At 41.9% G+C, this 16,676-nt stretch overlaps 1 protein-coding gene across 4 annotated transcripts in view; it reads left to right on the forward strand.

The window, feature by feature from the left end:
- The window catches only part of LOC143359488 (uncharacterized), a 208,594-nt gene that overhangs the window by 172,112 nt on the left and 19,806 nt on the right, over window positions 1-16,676 (forward strand). For all 4 annotated transcript variants that reach the window (XM_076797426.1, XM_076797428.1, XM_076797427.1 and 1 more), the window contains one exon: window positions 14,964-15,126. In XM_076797426.1, the coding sequence (XP_076653541.1) occupies window positions 14,964-15,126 (163 nt within the window). The remainder of the gene's footprint in view (window positions 1-14,963; window positions 15,127-16,676) is intronic.

Below are 16,676 nucleotides of genomic sequence, written 5' to 3' on the forward strand. Positions count from 1 at the left end.
GTTCTTCTTTTACTGTTCTTTTATACTTGATTTGAGTTTGCGTGAGTACAATAAATTTTCATTGAATTTATTACCCCCAAAAGTGATTTTTTTGTGACAAAAATCCGTCAATATTTTGCGATGAATGGCACGAGTGTGGCAAATGACGTGAAACTTATTTTACATGAACAGTAACATTGCATTAATGTTGCTGTTCAACCACCACTAAATGTCTCTAGTAACCTGAAAGTTATAAAAAGATGGAAAAGAGGGTAATATAATTTTTGTGTGACTGTTGTATGTGCGATGAACGGTCTATTTCGAAATTTTAACTGAATAATGTATCACCTTATACTAATAAGATTCACTCAATTCTATTTCGAATTAGTGGTTTATTGAAAAACCAATAGCACTTAATGTCCGACTTAGCACTTAATGGATTAGTAAACTGGAAATAGCTTACAATTCTATCGATCCACGCGTACTATACAATATTGCAACGATCGTAAATATTCAGTTTTCCCCAAGTGTACGATTATAGTTGCTGTTAAAAGAAATTCATCAAAACAACTGGACAAAATTTTGTTTAATTTTTGAGCATTTCAAACAATTTGACAATTTAAATATCTCAAGTCAAAAATTCGATTTTCCATCGGAACTCGAAGCAGTTCTGATTTTTTCTAAAACAGCAGTCCCCCCCGGCAGTCCACACATGTTTGCACAATCAACGCAACTGCAATGCAAACTGTGCGCTCGAACCGTGATCCACCGACTGACGGAAATTCAATCAAATTTCCTCGTCACCGTGAACAAAAACGTTCGTTTCCCGTTGCCGCTCGGCGGCTTTCAATGGAAAAAGGCAGGGCCCGTCTAGGACGCGTTCGAAGGCTCTTTTTCTCTTCAGGTTTTTCCTCCGACCCATTGAAGAACCCTTCACCCGTCTCGCCAGCTGGCATCTCGCTTGTGTACATAGGTGACGATTTACTTTTTCCCATTGTGTCGCGCCCTCGAAGCGGAAAAACCGCGTAGACGGTCAATTTTCCCGAAAACCAAAAATTTTCCCGTGGACAAAATTGAAAATACCAAGTATTCAGTTCACAAAATCTGATCAGTATCATATACGAATATATTCGTGACATTTTCTGATTAAAATAATAGCAAACACAGCATAATTCCCACCACATTCTTTTCTTCAATTGGCGATTCAGTACAACCTCCATTATCCGAACCTTGTTACATATCTGAATAGTTTAATCCAGAACGATCCAGGTACAACACAATTCATTCCATAAATCAGTAAAAAAATTAAGCAGCTAGATGACTCTACTTTCATCCGAACATTCCACTGATTAGTTCGGATAATCGAGGTTCCACTGTACCGTGAATTACTCGAGTAAACACGATCGAAATGGTACCGTGTTTGGTGTCATTTCAATCAGAAAAATGTCACGGAGGTATCCATAAACGTCAAAAAAAAAAAAAAAATAAAAAAATAAAAACCACACAGTTTCGGCACTGAATTAGTGTCAGTGACATGACACAAGTGACAGTTTCGGTCCTGAGGTTGTCACATGCAAATCGGACCGCGGGCTTTATGTATGCATGACAAAATTGAGGAAGTCGATTACAAAATTAAAAAGACTTTCAGGACATTGTTCCACTATTTTCGACTTTTTCGAAAATGGCTGAAAGGGGTGATACATTTTCATTTAAATTTTGGATTCTTGCAATCGATTTGGACAATTATTCTTTTACTAATTCTATCCCCGTTTTTGGCCAACTTGGCTTAAAAAGACTTTCAGGACATTGTTCCACTATTTTCGACTTTTTCCAATGAAAAGGGAGAGCTGAAAGGGGAGATACATTTTCATTGAAATTTTAGATTCTTGCAATCGACTCGGACAATTTTTCTTTCATTAATTCCATCCCCGTTTTTGGCCAACTCGAGTGTGTCCCGTCGATTCGCGCCTCTAATTAAAGCAAAGGTGAACAATCGGTTACACCGAAGGGTTGCATAACGTTGCAATCCGCGTTGCATCGCCTCTGCATCGGCTTTCCAGTGTCCCCCTCCCCCGTGGCCCCGATTTTCTCAGTTTCTTCGACGACTGCCGGTCGATTTCCGGTCGGTGCGTGCCCCGGTGTGGTGCGTGGTCAAAAACGAAAAAACGTCGGCGGCCGGTATGCGGGTCTCGACTGTGAAAATGGCGGAGGCAGCGGCTCGCCGACACCTGGAATTCCTCTTGGCCGACGGTGAGGGATCGTTCCGCGTCGTTTCTATTAGTTCAGTCATTGACAGTGCAAACACTCTTTTGTGGCCTTCTTCTCGGGATGCACTCGAGACTGCGCGATGCGCCGTCCTCTTTTCCCCGCGATATTTCGACGTGTCGGTTAGAGAGAGGGCAGGGGTGGGGGGAGCGGCTGTTAGGCGGAATAAAGCGAGACAGAGGATGCTGGAAGAGTGGTACGACTCGTGACAATGTCAATGTTTGCGTCGTTGCGCCGAAGCACTCTCAGAACAGCCGGAGACTGAGTGTCTTCAGGTTGTACAGGAAGAATGAATTCGTGTCGAGGGTTCGTAGAACTAGTCGCTCTTTGCCGGGGACTACCTCAATGAACCTCCATTAATTTCCAAGCTTTCCCCGGGAACTCTCCGGCCCTCTTCTTCCTGCCGCGGACACGTCAACCCGACGTCTGCTGCGCTCCAGCCTCTGATCCTTCTCTCTCTTCTCTCTCTCTCTCTCTCTCTCTCTCTCGCGCGCGCGCGCGCTCTGTCCCTCCTTGCGTCGGGCTTTTCGTTTCATCGATCGAATCCCGTTTGCCCTCGCTTCCTGCCGCCGTGGAACCTGAATAACTGTTCGGATTCTTCGTGTTCCGGCATCCTCCGTACCTCTCTTGCCTTGACCAGGTTTAGGAATTAATTTTTACTGCAACGCATCGGAGAAAATTCGATTTTTATCACGAACGAAGGATTGTGAAGGGGGCCAAAGAAGTACAGTAATGTCTCGATCTAAGCCGAACGGAGCTACACGATCTTAGTCCCCTCCTCTGGAAGGGCATACCACGCGACGGACCTTCATGGTCGAGATTCATGCTCGAGCTGATTCGGTCGCAGAGCTGTGTAAAGTTTAAACATTGCGCGTAATTATTTTTTTATGGGACTTTTACCAACTCATAATTATGGTATAATTTGAACTGTGTTTAGTGGTTTTCACGCGCTGTCCTTTTCTACGTTCGGCGCGGTCGCAAGAACATGCCCTGCACGATCTATGTCGCAGCACGGACCCGAGGCTTGCGCTTAGATCAAGACTCTATACTGTAACCGCTGCTTCAGTTTCTTGGTTAACACGTTCAGTACCATACCACGTCACAACTTTATTCAATAACGAAAGTAGAAAAGACAAAGCTACCATAGCACGTACCATAACAAGTCACAAGTTTATTCAATAACGAAAGTAGAAAAGACAAAGCTACCATAGCACGTACCATACCACGTCACAACTTTATTCAATAACAAAAGTAGGAAAGACAAAGCTTAACCCTTAGCACTCGGATGGCGACTGTAAGGCGCCACTAAAAATTTCTATACGATTATTCAAAATATTTTGTACAGGGTGTCAACAAATTATATGTCACGGCCACCATAGCGTGATTCTACACCTACGATTTGGTGGAAATTGACATAAAAAACTCCCCGCAAAATTGACCTTGACCTTGAAAATCAAGGTCGAAAAACAAAAATTTCTTTTTATTTTAATCGTGTTCTACTGGTCATAAGGAAAAAATTATAAGAAATGCAACATTTTTAAGAGAACGATTGAGATGCGACCCATGGTTTCTTTCACAAAGTTGATCGTTATGACCAGTAGAACACGATTAAACAAAAAATTGTTGTTTTTTGACCTTGATTGTCAAGGTCAAGTTTGCGGGGAATTTTTTATGTCAATTTCCACCAAATCGTAGGTGTAGAATCACGCTATGGTGGCCGTGACATATCATTTTTCGACACCCTGTACATTATTAAATTGGTTTGTATTTAATAAGTGACTAAACATTTCAGTACTCTACGAGTAAATTGCACCATTTTCGTATGTACAGTATGAAAAAATATAGAAGGGAAATATTCTAGGTCGGAAGAAATGTTTCGTTTCAGAGCTAAAATGGCTTCGAGTGGAAAGGGTTAACAATGATTCTCGTAACATTTTCACTCCCCGTAAATCGCAATAAAATTAGGCTTATACCGAATAAATCGTAGTAAAAATTGATTTTCAGGTTTGGTAGCAATCGTGTCGGCCGAGTATGACGAATGTGACATTTAACAAATTTCAGGAACAGTGTTGAAGTAGTTGAAAACTTTCCAGGACTCTGAAAATCTGAGTGTTATCGATTTTAAATTGAAAATGAAGTGAAACTGAAAACGAAGTAAAAAGGAACGTTTGGAAGAAAGTTTCTAGTGAAATCGTTTCGCAGATTCGGTTTCGCGTTCTAAAACACCGAGAGGAAAGCGAGACTTTTCGGAGGTTGGAGTTTTTCCTCGCGCGGCGGGCAGACGCGCGTTGTCTATTCGACTACATAAATTAGGATCTTGTTCCGTGGAGGGTTCGAGCTTTCCGCGATACCGCCGGCGAATGTACGACCCGGAGGATTACACTTTGACACGACGGGATACTTGTTCGTGGTGTAACAGGTTCCTCGGCGGAGGTGGCGTCGGCCATCAGCCGAGCCCCTCCAGGTGTTCCGGTATTTGTCGTCGGGCCGATCTTCATGTGGGTGTAGTTTATGGTCGGAAAGGGGGTCGTGGGGGCACGAGAGGGGGGGGGGGGGGGCACGATCTGATTTGCGAGCGCCATTACAAGCGGTCGGATCGTTGTAGCCGCAACTGTTGCATTTATGAATGCGATTACCCTTAATATATCGTCCGTGTAACTTTGCTCGCTAATTCCGCCGGGGTGGAGGAGGCAATAAAATCAAGACGGACTTACGAGTGGTAATTTCTACCCCCTCCATCCTCTCTTCTTTGACTTTTTCTCTCTCTCTGCTTTCTTTTCTCTCTCTCTCTCTCTCTCTCTCTCTCTCTCTCTCTCTCTCTCTCTCTGTCTTCATCGTTTCTGTGCTCGTGCATCGAGGCCCCGGGACCGATCTTTGTTTTTCTTCTTCGCAGCTTTCGTGGCGCGTGAGCGTCTTCGAGCCTTGTAATCGATTAATATTGCTCGTGTCGGGCTGATTTAACCGACTCGATGTACGCAGCCGGTTAAAGGAATATTTAAGAGCGAGACTTTTATGCGAACGCGTCAAGTTGCTGCGGTCCTCTCGGTGCACGCGAACGTACGCTAATCGCCGGACTCTTCGTGGTTCTTTCGGAAAAATAAACGTTGTTGCCCAGGCACAGTTTGTGGTATTGCAATTAGTTATCGGCGGACTGCGGCTCTTTACACGGAGAAGAAAAATTGTCTGCAAGACGCTGGAGCCACTTGGGAATTTCTTTAACAATTTTACAAATTTTTGTAAAATTTTACAAATTGAGAATTATGGATCCTCTACGTTTCTACTACTACTGTTGCATATTTTTCCTACTCATTTTTCGACAATGTCACCAGTCAATGCAGATTTCCTGTGAAATTAAGAAATCATTCCAATTCAGCAACTGTAGTGGAAGAAGTAATAGTAAAAATTGTTACTTGAAATTGTTAGGAGTTCAACCCACTACATGATTAGTACAAAAAATTATTGTAAAAATGCCTAGACATTTTAGAATGGGAGACCAGAAGCAAGCAGATTAATTCTCATTTGAATATCAAAATTATTTCAATTCAACTGTAGTGGAATAGAATTATAACAAGAATTGTTACTTGAAATTGTTAGAGGTTCAACCCACTGCATGATTAGTACAAGAAATTATTCTAAGAATGCCTATACCTTCTAAAATGTGAAGCCAAAAGTAAATAGATTAATTTCCATTTAAATACCAAAATTATTTCAATTCAACTGTAGCGGAAAGAATAATAATAAAAATTGTTACTAGAAATTACGTTTCAAGCCACCACACCAAAAAATTGTTCGAAAAATGTCTATACAGTTTGCAACGTTGATTAAAAGTAAAGAGTACACCGCGGATGTTTATCCAAAATAAAAATTGTCCGTGTCAATTGTAAGAAACAGAAGTAAAATGAAAATGCATTCTGCCTTCGAATAATTTGGATCCTTTTAACGTTTTTGCAGGCTTATATTCGACTGTTTCACTTTAGTTTATAAATTCTTAAAATCCGCAGTCCAGCACAGAGATCAGCGTCACCGGTAAAAGCATATTTCCCGACAATCCTCGTTCAAAGAAATCATTCCAATTCAGTAACTAGGTCGAGACACGAGCCGACTGGTGTATACACGTATGTGTACACGCGAGCATAGTCGATATTTCCGGTCGAATCGGGAATGCGAAGCTTACGGTGCCGAGATTATCGAATAGGACATGTGGATAGGATAAATATGCCCGGAGTCACGGCACATTTCCAGCTGTCTCGAGATGATAAATCACCGACCGGAAATACACCTAAGGCCGAATAGAAAGAAGAACGTTCTCGAATTTACACGCTCGAGATCGCGCGGCGACGTACCACCGATTTTTCATTTTTCACACACGTGCTTAACCTGCGCAATTCTATTAGGTTGGCAAGAAAGTAATTTCGGTATTTTTAGGTGAAATAAAATCCAATTTTTTTTATCAAAGCAATGAACTTTAATCAATAAAATATTTTCCATCTTGTTCTATGATCTTTTGCCACCTTTCTGGTGGCTTCATAATTCCGCGGTCATAAAACTTCTGATCCTTTTCGGTGAAAAACTGATCCAAGTGCGATTTCAGGCCATCATCATTAGTGAAAGTTTTACCATTCAAAGAGTTTTGTAAACTTCGGAATAAATGATAATCTGATGGTGCAATGTCAGGGCTATATGGTGGATGTGACATCGCTTCCCAACCAAGCTCCAATAACTTTTCACGTGTTACCAAAGATGTGTGTGGCCTAGCGTTATCATGGTGGAACACGATTCCTTTGCGATTTGCCAATTCTGGCCGTTTTTCTTTGATTGCTATGTCCAGTTTTGTTAGTTGTCGACAATAAACATCTGAATTAATGGTTTGGTTCCTTGGGAGATGCTCAAAATACACAATACCTTCGTAATCCCACCAAATTGACAACATGATCTTCTTTTGGTGCAATTCAGCTTTCGGCGTGGTTTGGGCTGATTCATCACGCTTGGACCATGATCGTTTTCGAGTTGTGTTATTGCAAACAACCCATTTCTCATCACCAGTGATGATACGCTTCAGAAAAGGGTCGATTTCATTTCGTTTGAGATGCATATCGCATATGTCGATGCGTTGCGTTAAGTGAATTTCTTTCAATTCGTGTGGAACCCAAATATCGAGCTTCTTAACGATTCCGAGACTTTTTAAACGATATTCTATAGTTGTATGCGAGACATTTAACCTGTCTGCAATCTCTCGGACAGTTATATGACGATCCGATTCGATAATGGCTTTCGTTTGGTCATCGTCAACTTCAGATGGTCGACCAGAACGTTGGTCGTCTTCAAGTGAGAAATTTCCAGAACGGAATTTTTTAAACCAATTCTGGCACGTGCGTTCTGTTAAGCAATCCACACCATAAACATCACATATATCTTTGTGAGCCTCGGCAGCTTTTTTACCTCTACGGAAATAAAAAAGCAATATGTGCCTATAATGTTCGTTTTTGCACTCCATGTTCAAATTGACACAGAACTAACAATTTTAATCAAAATTACGTGTAATTTGCTTCAAAAGTAACCTAAAAGATGCAGTTATGAGATGTCAGAAAGAAAACAAATGTAACGTTAACAGAAGTCGATCAAACAAAACATAAAGCCATCTATTAGTGAAAACCGAAATTACTTTCTTGCCAACCTAATATATCTTTAATAAAAGTTATATTCCAACTATATATTATATTTCCAACTATAACTTCCATCAGACTTGTTTCGGCGAATTGTTATTCTTCTAACTGTAAAACCCTTTTTACTCGTATCGTATCAATTATTTCGAGTATTTTTAAGAAATCGCATCGCTTTATAGGCTTCGCATTTTTCTGTACAATTTATCGAGGTGGTTACACACCATTGGCAAATCGTTAGCGGTAAGTAGACCGGCGTATCTTTACGGGAGCGTATCGAAATCCCGAAGAAGACATAATATTGATGGCATGTGATCTTAAAAAATATTATTTACGTCCCATCGCCGGCGCATTTTCTGCTCCAAATTCCGTTTATTGATTTATCCGTGGTGTTTTCGCGACCCGGTGGCTCGTCGAGCGGCGCGCAGGGAATTCCAATCGCGTGATATCTTATCATCGCGGGGCGCAGGGTGTCGTACTGACGGAATGCGATACCGTTAATTGATTCTCATCCCGTGGCAGTTGAATGAAATTTCTTACGGTCGCGGGAATACGCCGCGCACGCGTTCCCATCGCGCGATGCTAATTCGAGGCGAGATCCGAGAGTGCTGCCCGGGCGTCGTACGTATAACGTTTTCCTTGAAAACAAAAATGAAAAAAAAAAAAATTCAAAGTGGCAGCCTGTAAGCCGGCGGTTACGATGATTACCAATGGTGCCGCCACGCTGTGATCACCAGATTCTGTTAATTAACTCGCGTCTGATATGACTCGGTGACGAAACTCGATACGGGAAATCAATATTCATTCAGGATGTGGTTTATACTGTAGGAATCGTTGTAAAAATTTGGTTGTTTCGAGAGCGCAGTTCGATGAAACATTTTCAAGACTGCTCCACGTGATTCGAGTTTTGGTTAATTAGGACTTCGGACGTTGTTCTGTTGAATTTTACAGGAATGTTATTTGTAACCAGGAAGTCTAAAAATCGACATATGTCAATCATTTTGTTCCCCGATTTTTTTTCTCGGTATTTCGTGTAGATTCTACAGATATTTTGTGAACTTCTTATCGACGACTTTCATGGTAGGAGATTGAAGAATAACCGTTATTTTTTTTTTATATACATCGTTTATTTCAAGGTGGTCGCATTAGCAGCTAGGTCATCAGTGATCACATGGTTTACAATTGAACATAGTAGAGAAGGTTGCGGTTAATATTTACATTATTTTCGGTCCCCGTTTAAAACTGTTCTTTAGGACCTGCGCTGTAAAGTTATCGCGTTATCGTCCGGTGCGAAGGTGTTCCGTCCACACGCGCGGTATCCGCCATGAGCCGTGAGCTGTGAACCTGTCCTTAACGTGACGCGAGTAGGTTTCCGCGTCACCGTCGAACATTTACAATGTTGCTGGAGGCGCGCGCTGTTTGCACGTGTCTGCGTGGCCGCTTAATATGCGTGGGCGTTGGAGCCGCGGTGCGTGATTCAAGGCGGGTTCTCACGAGCCACTCGTGTGGCTCTCTGGTCTACGGGGGTGACAAGAGGGGGAGGGAGAGAGAAAGAGAGAGAGAGAGAGAGAGAGAGAGAGAATAGGGGGGGACCAGGTGGTTTTGTGAGGTGCGAGAGACGAAGGGAGCCGAGGCAAAGGGGCGAGGCAGCCAGAACGCGCGCAACGGTACGCCTTCGGTCGTTTAGGAATTCGCGAATACTTTAAACGGGAGTAAAGCACACCGGAGCGGTCGCCTAACTGCCTGCCTGCCTGCTTGCATACCCTTGCATCCACCTCTTCTTCTCAGCCTCCTCTCTTCGGCTTCGTGATAGCACGCGACTCTGCACGAAGCCCTAGACGCGCGTAAAACTTCACGCTGCTACTTGGTCCTGATCGAGGAATTTGCGAGCGAAGCTTGCGACTTCAAGTTTAACGAGTCCTGGAGCATTTACTGTTGCAGTAGATCCTCGATTATTTCAACTTTCGAGGCCCGAAGTCTTTAGTATCTTAACATTCTTCAGATGCAAATACAGTGTTCTCTCCGTAACTGTCGTATCTTCGGATCTGCCGAGCGACAATTACAGAAGAGGTACCACATTGCAGTGTGTTGAACCTAGAGAAGGTTTGACGGACTGAGATTTGACGTTTTCACTCCTCGCTTCTCTTTCTTTCCCGTTCGCACGCCCAACAATTTTACTCGCTTATTACACGAGCAATTATAATCGTAATTACAGTGAGATCTCGATATATGTCAGCGACACGGGTCTTGTCAGCGCCATGTATCGTCCAGGAGATATGCCAGAGCATGTTTACACTCCTCGCTTCAGCTTCGTGGTAGTGGGGATAATTCCGCGACGTTAATCATCCACGCCTTGGCGACATATATGGATAAATCATTATATATCGTGTTGGATATTATTTTAATCAGAAAGAAGAGACGAATACGATGGTAACAGTTTTATAAAAATGAACCTTGACTGGATCCCCTCCAGCGGTGGGGATAAAAGGTCGACAGTTACGGTGGAGACCTTTTCGACAGTTACGGAGAGAGTACCGTGGCTCAATCTGAAGCTGCGAAAGTAACAAAAATGCAACGCGTATTGTGCAAATGAATAGAAATTGGATCCAGCAACTAAGTGATTGTTCTATTATTCGCACAGTCCCTGTTTGTAGGTGTGAGTATGAATGAAACACGGTCGTCCATTTCCCACCGAGCTAGCGTATTCCTCGGAAACTATTAGCGATTCTGTTAAGATGAGATCGCCAACGTCCCAAGTGACCGTTTCTATTTTATTGGTCCCTACGCGTTCAGTTTCGATAAAGGCTCGTCCGCGGCTAATTATCATGTATCGCGGGTGCGTTGCCAGGCTCAAAGAAAGGTAACATTCCACAATTCACTGCCGCTCGAAATACCTACGAATCCGTAATAGACTGGCGCGCGACGATTTTTAATCACGTTCATTATGCACCGTCGCGCAGACACCGCTCTCCGTCACGATGAATAATTTTACTTTCCACGGTCTGCAACTGGCGGTCCCATTCATTCCCATTCATTAACGCTAAACCTACCAAGCATTAACGGTATCTGGTAAATACTCCCTTATAGAAATGGCACCCCTGAAGTGATTAAGATTGCCGTAATTTTCAATATAATAAATGCTCGGACAAGGAAATTTATTCCACTATGAATGAATTTTTATAGTTTCAGAAATCGTAAAATATGAAACCGGTCATTTTGACCGTTTAGTGTTAACAGGCCCACAATTGCAGCACAAACATGTACAAAACCATTCTGCGATGACAGTTGTAAAAGAACATATAAAATTTTAATTTAATAATTGGCTGTAGGCTGTGGATTTATTATGCACGATGAAAGTTGCCCGTATTAATTAGAAGCAGCACGAGTTAAGCAAACTTCTCCTTTTACTAATTCGAGACAATGGAAAACAACACAGCACAGTTCGTTAACTTTTTTCGACGTTTTCACCGTTCTGTGTTTCACCTGTTCATTCTTCTCCAACTCTAAAATTAACATATCACCTGCTAAAAATATTGAACATTTTCCTGTGCCTGAAATTTATAATACATATGAAGGTTTTAGTATTCTAATGAATAGTCTTTACACGTTCGATTATCGCACAGTGAAATATAAAGATTAAATCTGACAATATAAAAGAAATATAAAACTGATTATTTTGATAATTTAAAACAAATATGTAAGACGCTGTGAATGATGGAGAATGATCGTCAATTTTTGGGGTATCGAAAACATATCGATGAAACGATGTTAATATTGTTAGCCTGCTCCTCTTTGATGGTTTCTTAAGTGGCCATTGTTTCAAGTATGATATCTTTCCTAACGAGAAGTTCCCGCGCACGTGATTACGAATATACCTGGCGCGCGCACCTGAATATTAATTCAGGTGTCCTCATTCATTCAGCGAAGTCGCTGTCCAGCCTGACGTAGCCTCGCATCGTGAGGAATTTCAGTGCCTTTCAAGATGTGATCGACTGTCATCTAACAGTGACATCTTCGCTGCCCAGCTGAAAATTGATAAAACGATCGATAGAATACGTATAATTGAAGATCGATAGGCGGCAATAGTTAATGATCGATACCCGAAGACCCATAGTCGAAGATTTATTTAGTTGAAAATCCGTGGTTGAGGGTCGACGGATGAAGATTGATAACTGATAGCTGATAATTAAACATTGACAGTTGGTGATCGATAATTGAATGCTGTCAGTTGATGGCCGATAATTGCACGGGGAAAGCTGAATTGATAGTATATCAGTAATTGATGGTTAACAGATCATTGATAGTTTAATTGCAGTTATATTCATATAGATAATACCGTATAATTGTGATAAATTAAGTTGGTTGGATTAATTCGAGAATGTAGAGACGCGAGTGATAAATAACACATTTTTTAAAACCTTGCGAGGGCATTCGTAATCTTTTTTTGTTGAAACATTCGATTTATTAACATTTTCAAATGTCTCGCAAATTGTTTTAATTCGAATACTCTTCCACCTAGAATGTTTCAAACAATTATATTATCTAAATAAACGTGGCTCCGTAGATCTACATTTAAATCAAATAGTGGCTATTAGTAATAATTTTTGTTAGTGGTTCTTTCAGTCCAAATAAGTTATGATAAACAATATAGGCATTTGTAGAACAGTTTTGTCATTTTCGTTAATCACAACAGCAATTGGAATCTCAGTAGCTTGTAATAATAATGGTTGTTATTGTATCTCTAACCAAGATAAATTATGAAAAGTGTGTAGAAACTTTTTAGAAACTTTTTCTTAATTTTATTGCTTATGAAAGGGGTCGTAACCCTAGAAGCTTCTAACAATAATTTTTATTGTGATTTCTTCCTCCCGAGTATAAACTCCCCAATTTAATTATTTTTAAAAAGTTTATGCTTTCTTAAAACAAATTTTTAAAATTAAAACCTTGCTTTTGTTTCTTTCGTTCACATAAGTCATGAAAAAAGTACAAGTATCTTTTTATTTCTTCCTACACCTCAGCACAAATTACCCAAATTGAAGAAAGTCACCTTTCTTAGAACAAATTTGTGAACTGTCAAATTAGCTGGCTTGATTAGTCGCGAAATTAGTCAGAACCGTAATAAGAAATTAGTCAGAACCCTAATTAAGAGGGGAACCTTGTAAACGGCCTGTTTTTCACGAGTTTTCCTAAGGAAATTTCCTATCGATTTAAAAAAAAAAAAATAAAAAATCCTAAAAATTTTCATTTTGCACAAGGTGTTCCCCCTTAATAATGTCAGTGCCAATGATTTCCCATTGGCGTCGATTATGTGGCCAGTAGGTGTCGACATGTGTACGACATTTGAGCCCGGTGACGTGACGGAACGGCGGACGGGTTCGCCGGACTTATTTTCGCATTCCGTCGAAGTACTCCCACGAACAATTAGGCTTGTCGTCGGATTCCTCGCGCGCTTCCCGTCTGCCACTGGCCGATGTGCGAGCAGCGGGAACAATGAACGATATTCCCGTGGCTCTCGAATAATCGTTGCCAAGATACCGTTGCGCACGGATACGTAAATTGAGTCATCCCATTTCTTCTTCTTCCTCGCCCGTTTTCCCGGCGTCTCCTACACCTGTGCACACCTTGCACGCGTTGTCCCGCACAGGTGCGAAGTCGCGATTTTAATTATCGGACCGGCGGGCCTCGTTTACGCAGAAACGAACGCGATCCACCAGGTAATTGTTCGCCGGATCGTGATTTATACCGCGCACGCTTAATCAGGCTAATTGCGAACGGGACGCTTCGTTTGCCTACGGAAAAACCATCGGCGGACTGTAATCGAGATATCTTCGGTACCTGAATGTTAATTAGACTTTCCTTTTGGCAGAGTAGTTACTTTTACTCTTACTTCTTTGTTTCATGCTGTGAAACACGTGGCTTATATAACAAGTACGATATATACGAGATATATGTCATACAGTGAATTCTCGATATATGTCAAGAACGCGGGTCATGCCAGCGACATATATCGTCCAGGAGACGTACCCGAGCCGTGCTATGTTTACCGACCTTCGTGTCCCCGCGGTGGGGGATAATTCCGCGACGTTTATCATCCAGGCCTTGGCGACATATATCGAGAAATCACTGTACTTTCATAAAATTTCACAATCTAGTCATGTTTCATGAACTTTCAAAACCGAAATAAATGAACAAGAAATATAAAGAAACATAAAATGAAAAGAACTAAAAATTGATTAAATCCAGTAGAAGTTTTAAGTTTTAATTCAAGTAATATTTTCAAAGAAATATTGGATACAAAGATGTTGATCTCTGCTAGTTCATTTCAGTTTAAAGTTGTAGCATGATTTAGTTTAGTTTAGTCTAGAGCAGCCTGGAACTGGTAGGGTGTTCGTCTTCGCGTATCGATCATCGTCCCACGAGCGAAGGGTAACATTAGGGGGTTCATTACGTTCGTATCCTTTAGCGGTAACAATAGCTACTTGGCATTCGCGTTCTACCGTCGAGTCGACATTGTTCTCCGCGGTGTGCGCAATCGTTTCACGGAACGGACCGTCTGCATACACGTGGGATTCAATTGGTGGGTAACGCGTCTTCCGCACGATCATGCGTCCTCCTCGATCCACGAACAAGTGGACTACACATTTTTCTGACGAGAAAATCCGAAAACCTTGACTTTATTTTGTGGTCCTTGTAACGCGAAACAAGTTCACTTCCAATCTCATTTATTTTAACACCAGGTTTACGGGACCCGTCAAAATGACGGGTTCTAATATCTTTAATTTACAATCATTGAGATTGTGAAGATCCGTCTACGTGGAATTATTCAACACATTTATTCCTTTATTATATTATTTAAAAAATGGCTACAATCTTCTTCCAATTCTTCCAATTCTTATTTTTACTATTTTGTAAAATACTCACTTTTAGTGCTCCGTAAACCTAGTGTTAAACACAAACTTTTGTCTTATTACCTTATTTACTACTATCTTATTTACATTTAATTTTATATTTGAACTATTATCAAATGATTAATTTTCGTTCGATGCTCCCGTGTTTCAGCAAATTCTGCAAAATTCATCAGTGTCCGTGGAGATCGAAGTAAGACCGAGGCAGCTGGTACCGGACACTAATTGCTTCATCGACTACCTACCACAGTTGCAGAATATCGCAAAGGCGATTTCCGGCGCGCAACCGGTGTACACGCTTATGGTGCCGCTTGTGGGTGAGTAGACATTTTTCAAACTGCAGTGATTTCTCTCTATATGTCGCCGTGGCCTGGGTGATAAACGTCGCGGAATTATCCCCACTTCGGGGGCCACGACGCTCGAGAGGCCTCAGACGCCGAGGAGTGTAAACATAACACAATGTCTCCATAACATAATGTCTCCTGGACGATATATGTCGCTGGCAAGACCCATGTTGTTGACATGTATCGAGAATTCACTGTACTATAAAGATGCAGTATTCACTCGATATATGTCCACAACACGGGTCTACCGAGGGACATATAGCGAGGCTCGAGAGGCTTCAGACGCTGAAGAGTGTAAACATAACACGGGGTATGTCTCCTGGACGATATATGTCGCTGGCAAGACCCGTGTTGTTGACGATAATCGAGAATTCACTATACTATACAGATGCAGTATTCACTCGATATATGTCCACAACGCGGGTCTACCCAGGGACATATAGCGAGGCTCGAGAGGCCTCGAACGCTGAAGAGTGTAAACATAACACGGGTATGTCTCCTGGACGATATATGTCGCTGGCAATACATGTTGTTGACACGTATCGAGAATTCACTGTACTCTTCAAATCTCCGTTCAATAATTGTTAACGCTCTCGCTATCACAATTGTCTTTGTAAGATCTTGTTATGGTGTCATCGAGGACTATTATTGTCGCCGATAAGCGTGGAATGATTAGGTTATATCATAACGCGCGCGCTCGGCAGAGGAATACGAGGAAGAGATGAAATAATTGTGTACGGTCGCCAGAAAAGATGTTCGAACAACCGGTTGACCCCCGGTCCCGGCGGGCATTTCTTTCGAGCGAAGGTCGTCGATTATCCCGAGCGAGAGAGGTGGGCAACGGCCGTCCGAAATAATGCCTCGTTCCGGTGGAAAAAAAAGTAAAACGTATGAAATAATCGGCGATAAATAACGACGGAGGAGGCCGTGGCTCTTCTCGCGTAGTATCCCAAGACCTCTGTACCAAAGGCCGAACAAAAATGAAGGAGGGGCGATGCGAATCGATCGAGCTGAATATCGTAAACCCGCCTCCGCGTGCTTCTACTCTTCCTCCTCCTCCTCCTCTTCTTCTTCTTCTTCGTGTTCCTCTTCTTCTCCGTTCCTTCCCATCGGAAATACCCACCGAATTCTCGGAACCGATCGGAGAAGAGACATTTCCGATTTATCAAACGATTTGTGCATCATTCACGAGAACTACAGTCTTTGACAAAAATTCCCGGCTCAAAACACCGGTTAAACAGTTCTTTTGTCTCGGAGGAAAATTAAATTGGTGAAAGGAGTAATTATCGTACTTGTCGAGACTGCGAGGAATTTCGAGCCATAAAATAATTACGAGTGTCAATGAGAGCATACTCAGTGTTTTCTCGATATTTGTCAACAACATGGGTCTTCTCAGTGACATATATCGTCGAGGAGATACTATTCCTTGATCCACGCTGAACGTCGTACCCTCCCGAGCTTCTAGGCCCCTCACGAGGTATACCCCGCGGTAGTGGGGACAGTTCTGCGACTTTTATCAGCCA

The sequence above is a fragment of the Halictus rubicundus genome, chromosome 12 (assembly GCF_050948215.1).
Source record: "Halictus rubicundus isolate RS-2024b chromosome 12, iyHalRubi1_principal, whole genome shotgun sequence".
Lineage (NCBI taxonomy): Eukaryota > Metazoa > Arthropoda > Insecta > Hymenoptera > Halictidae > Halictus > Halictus rubicundus.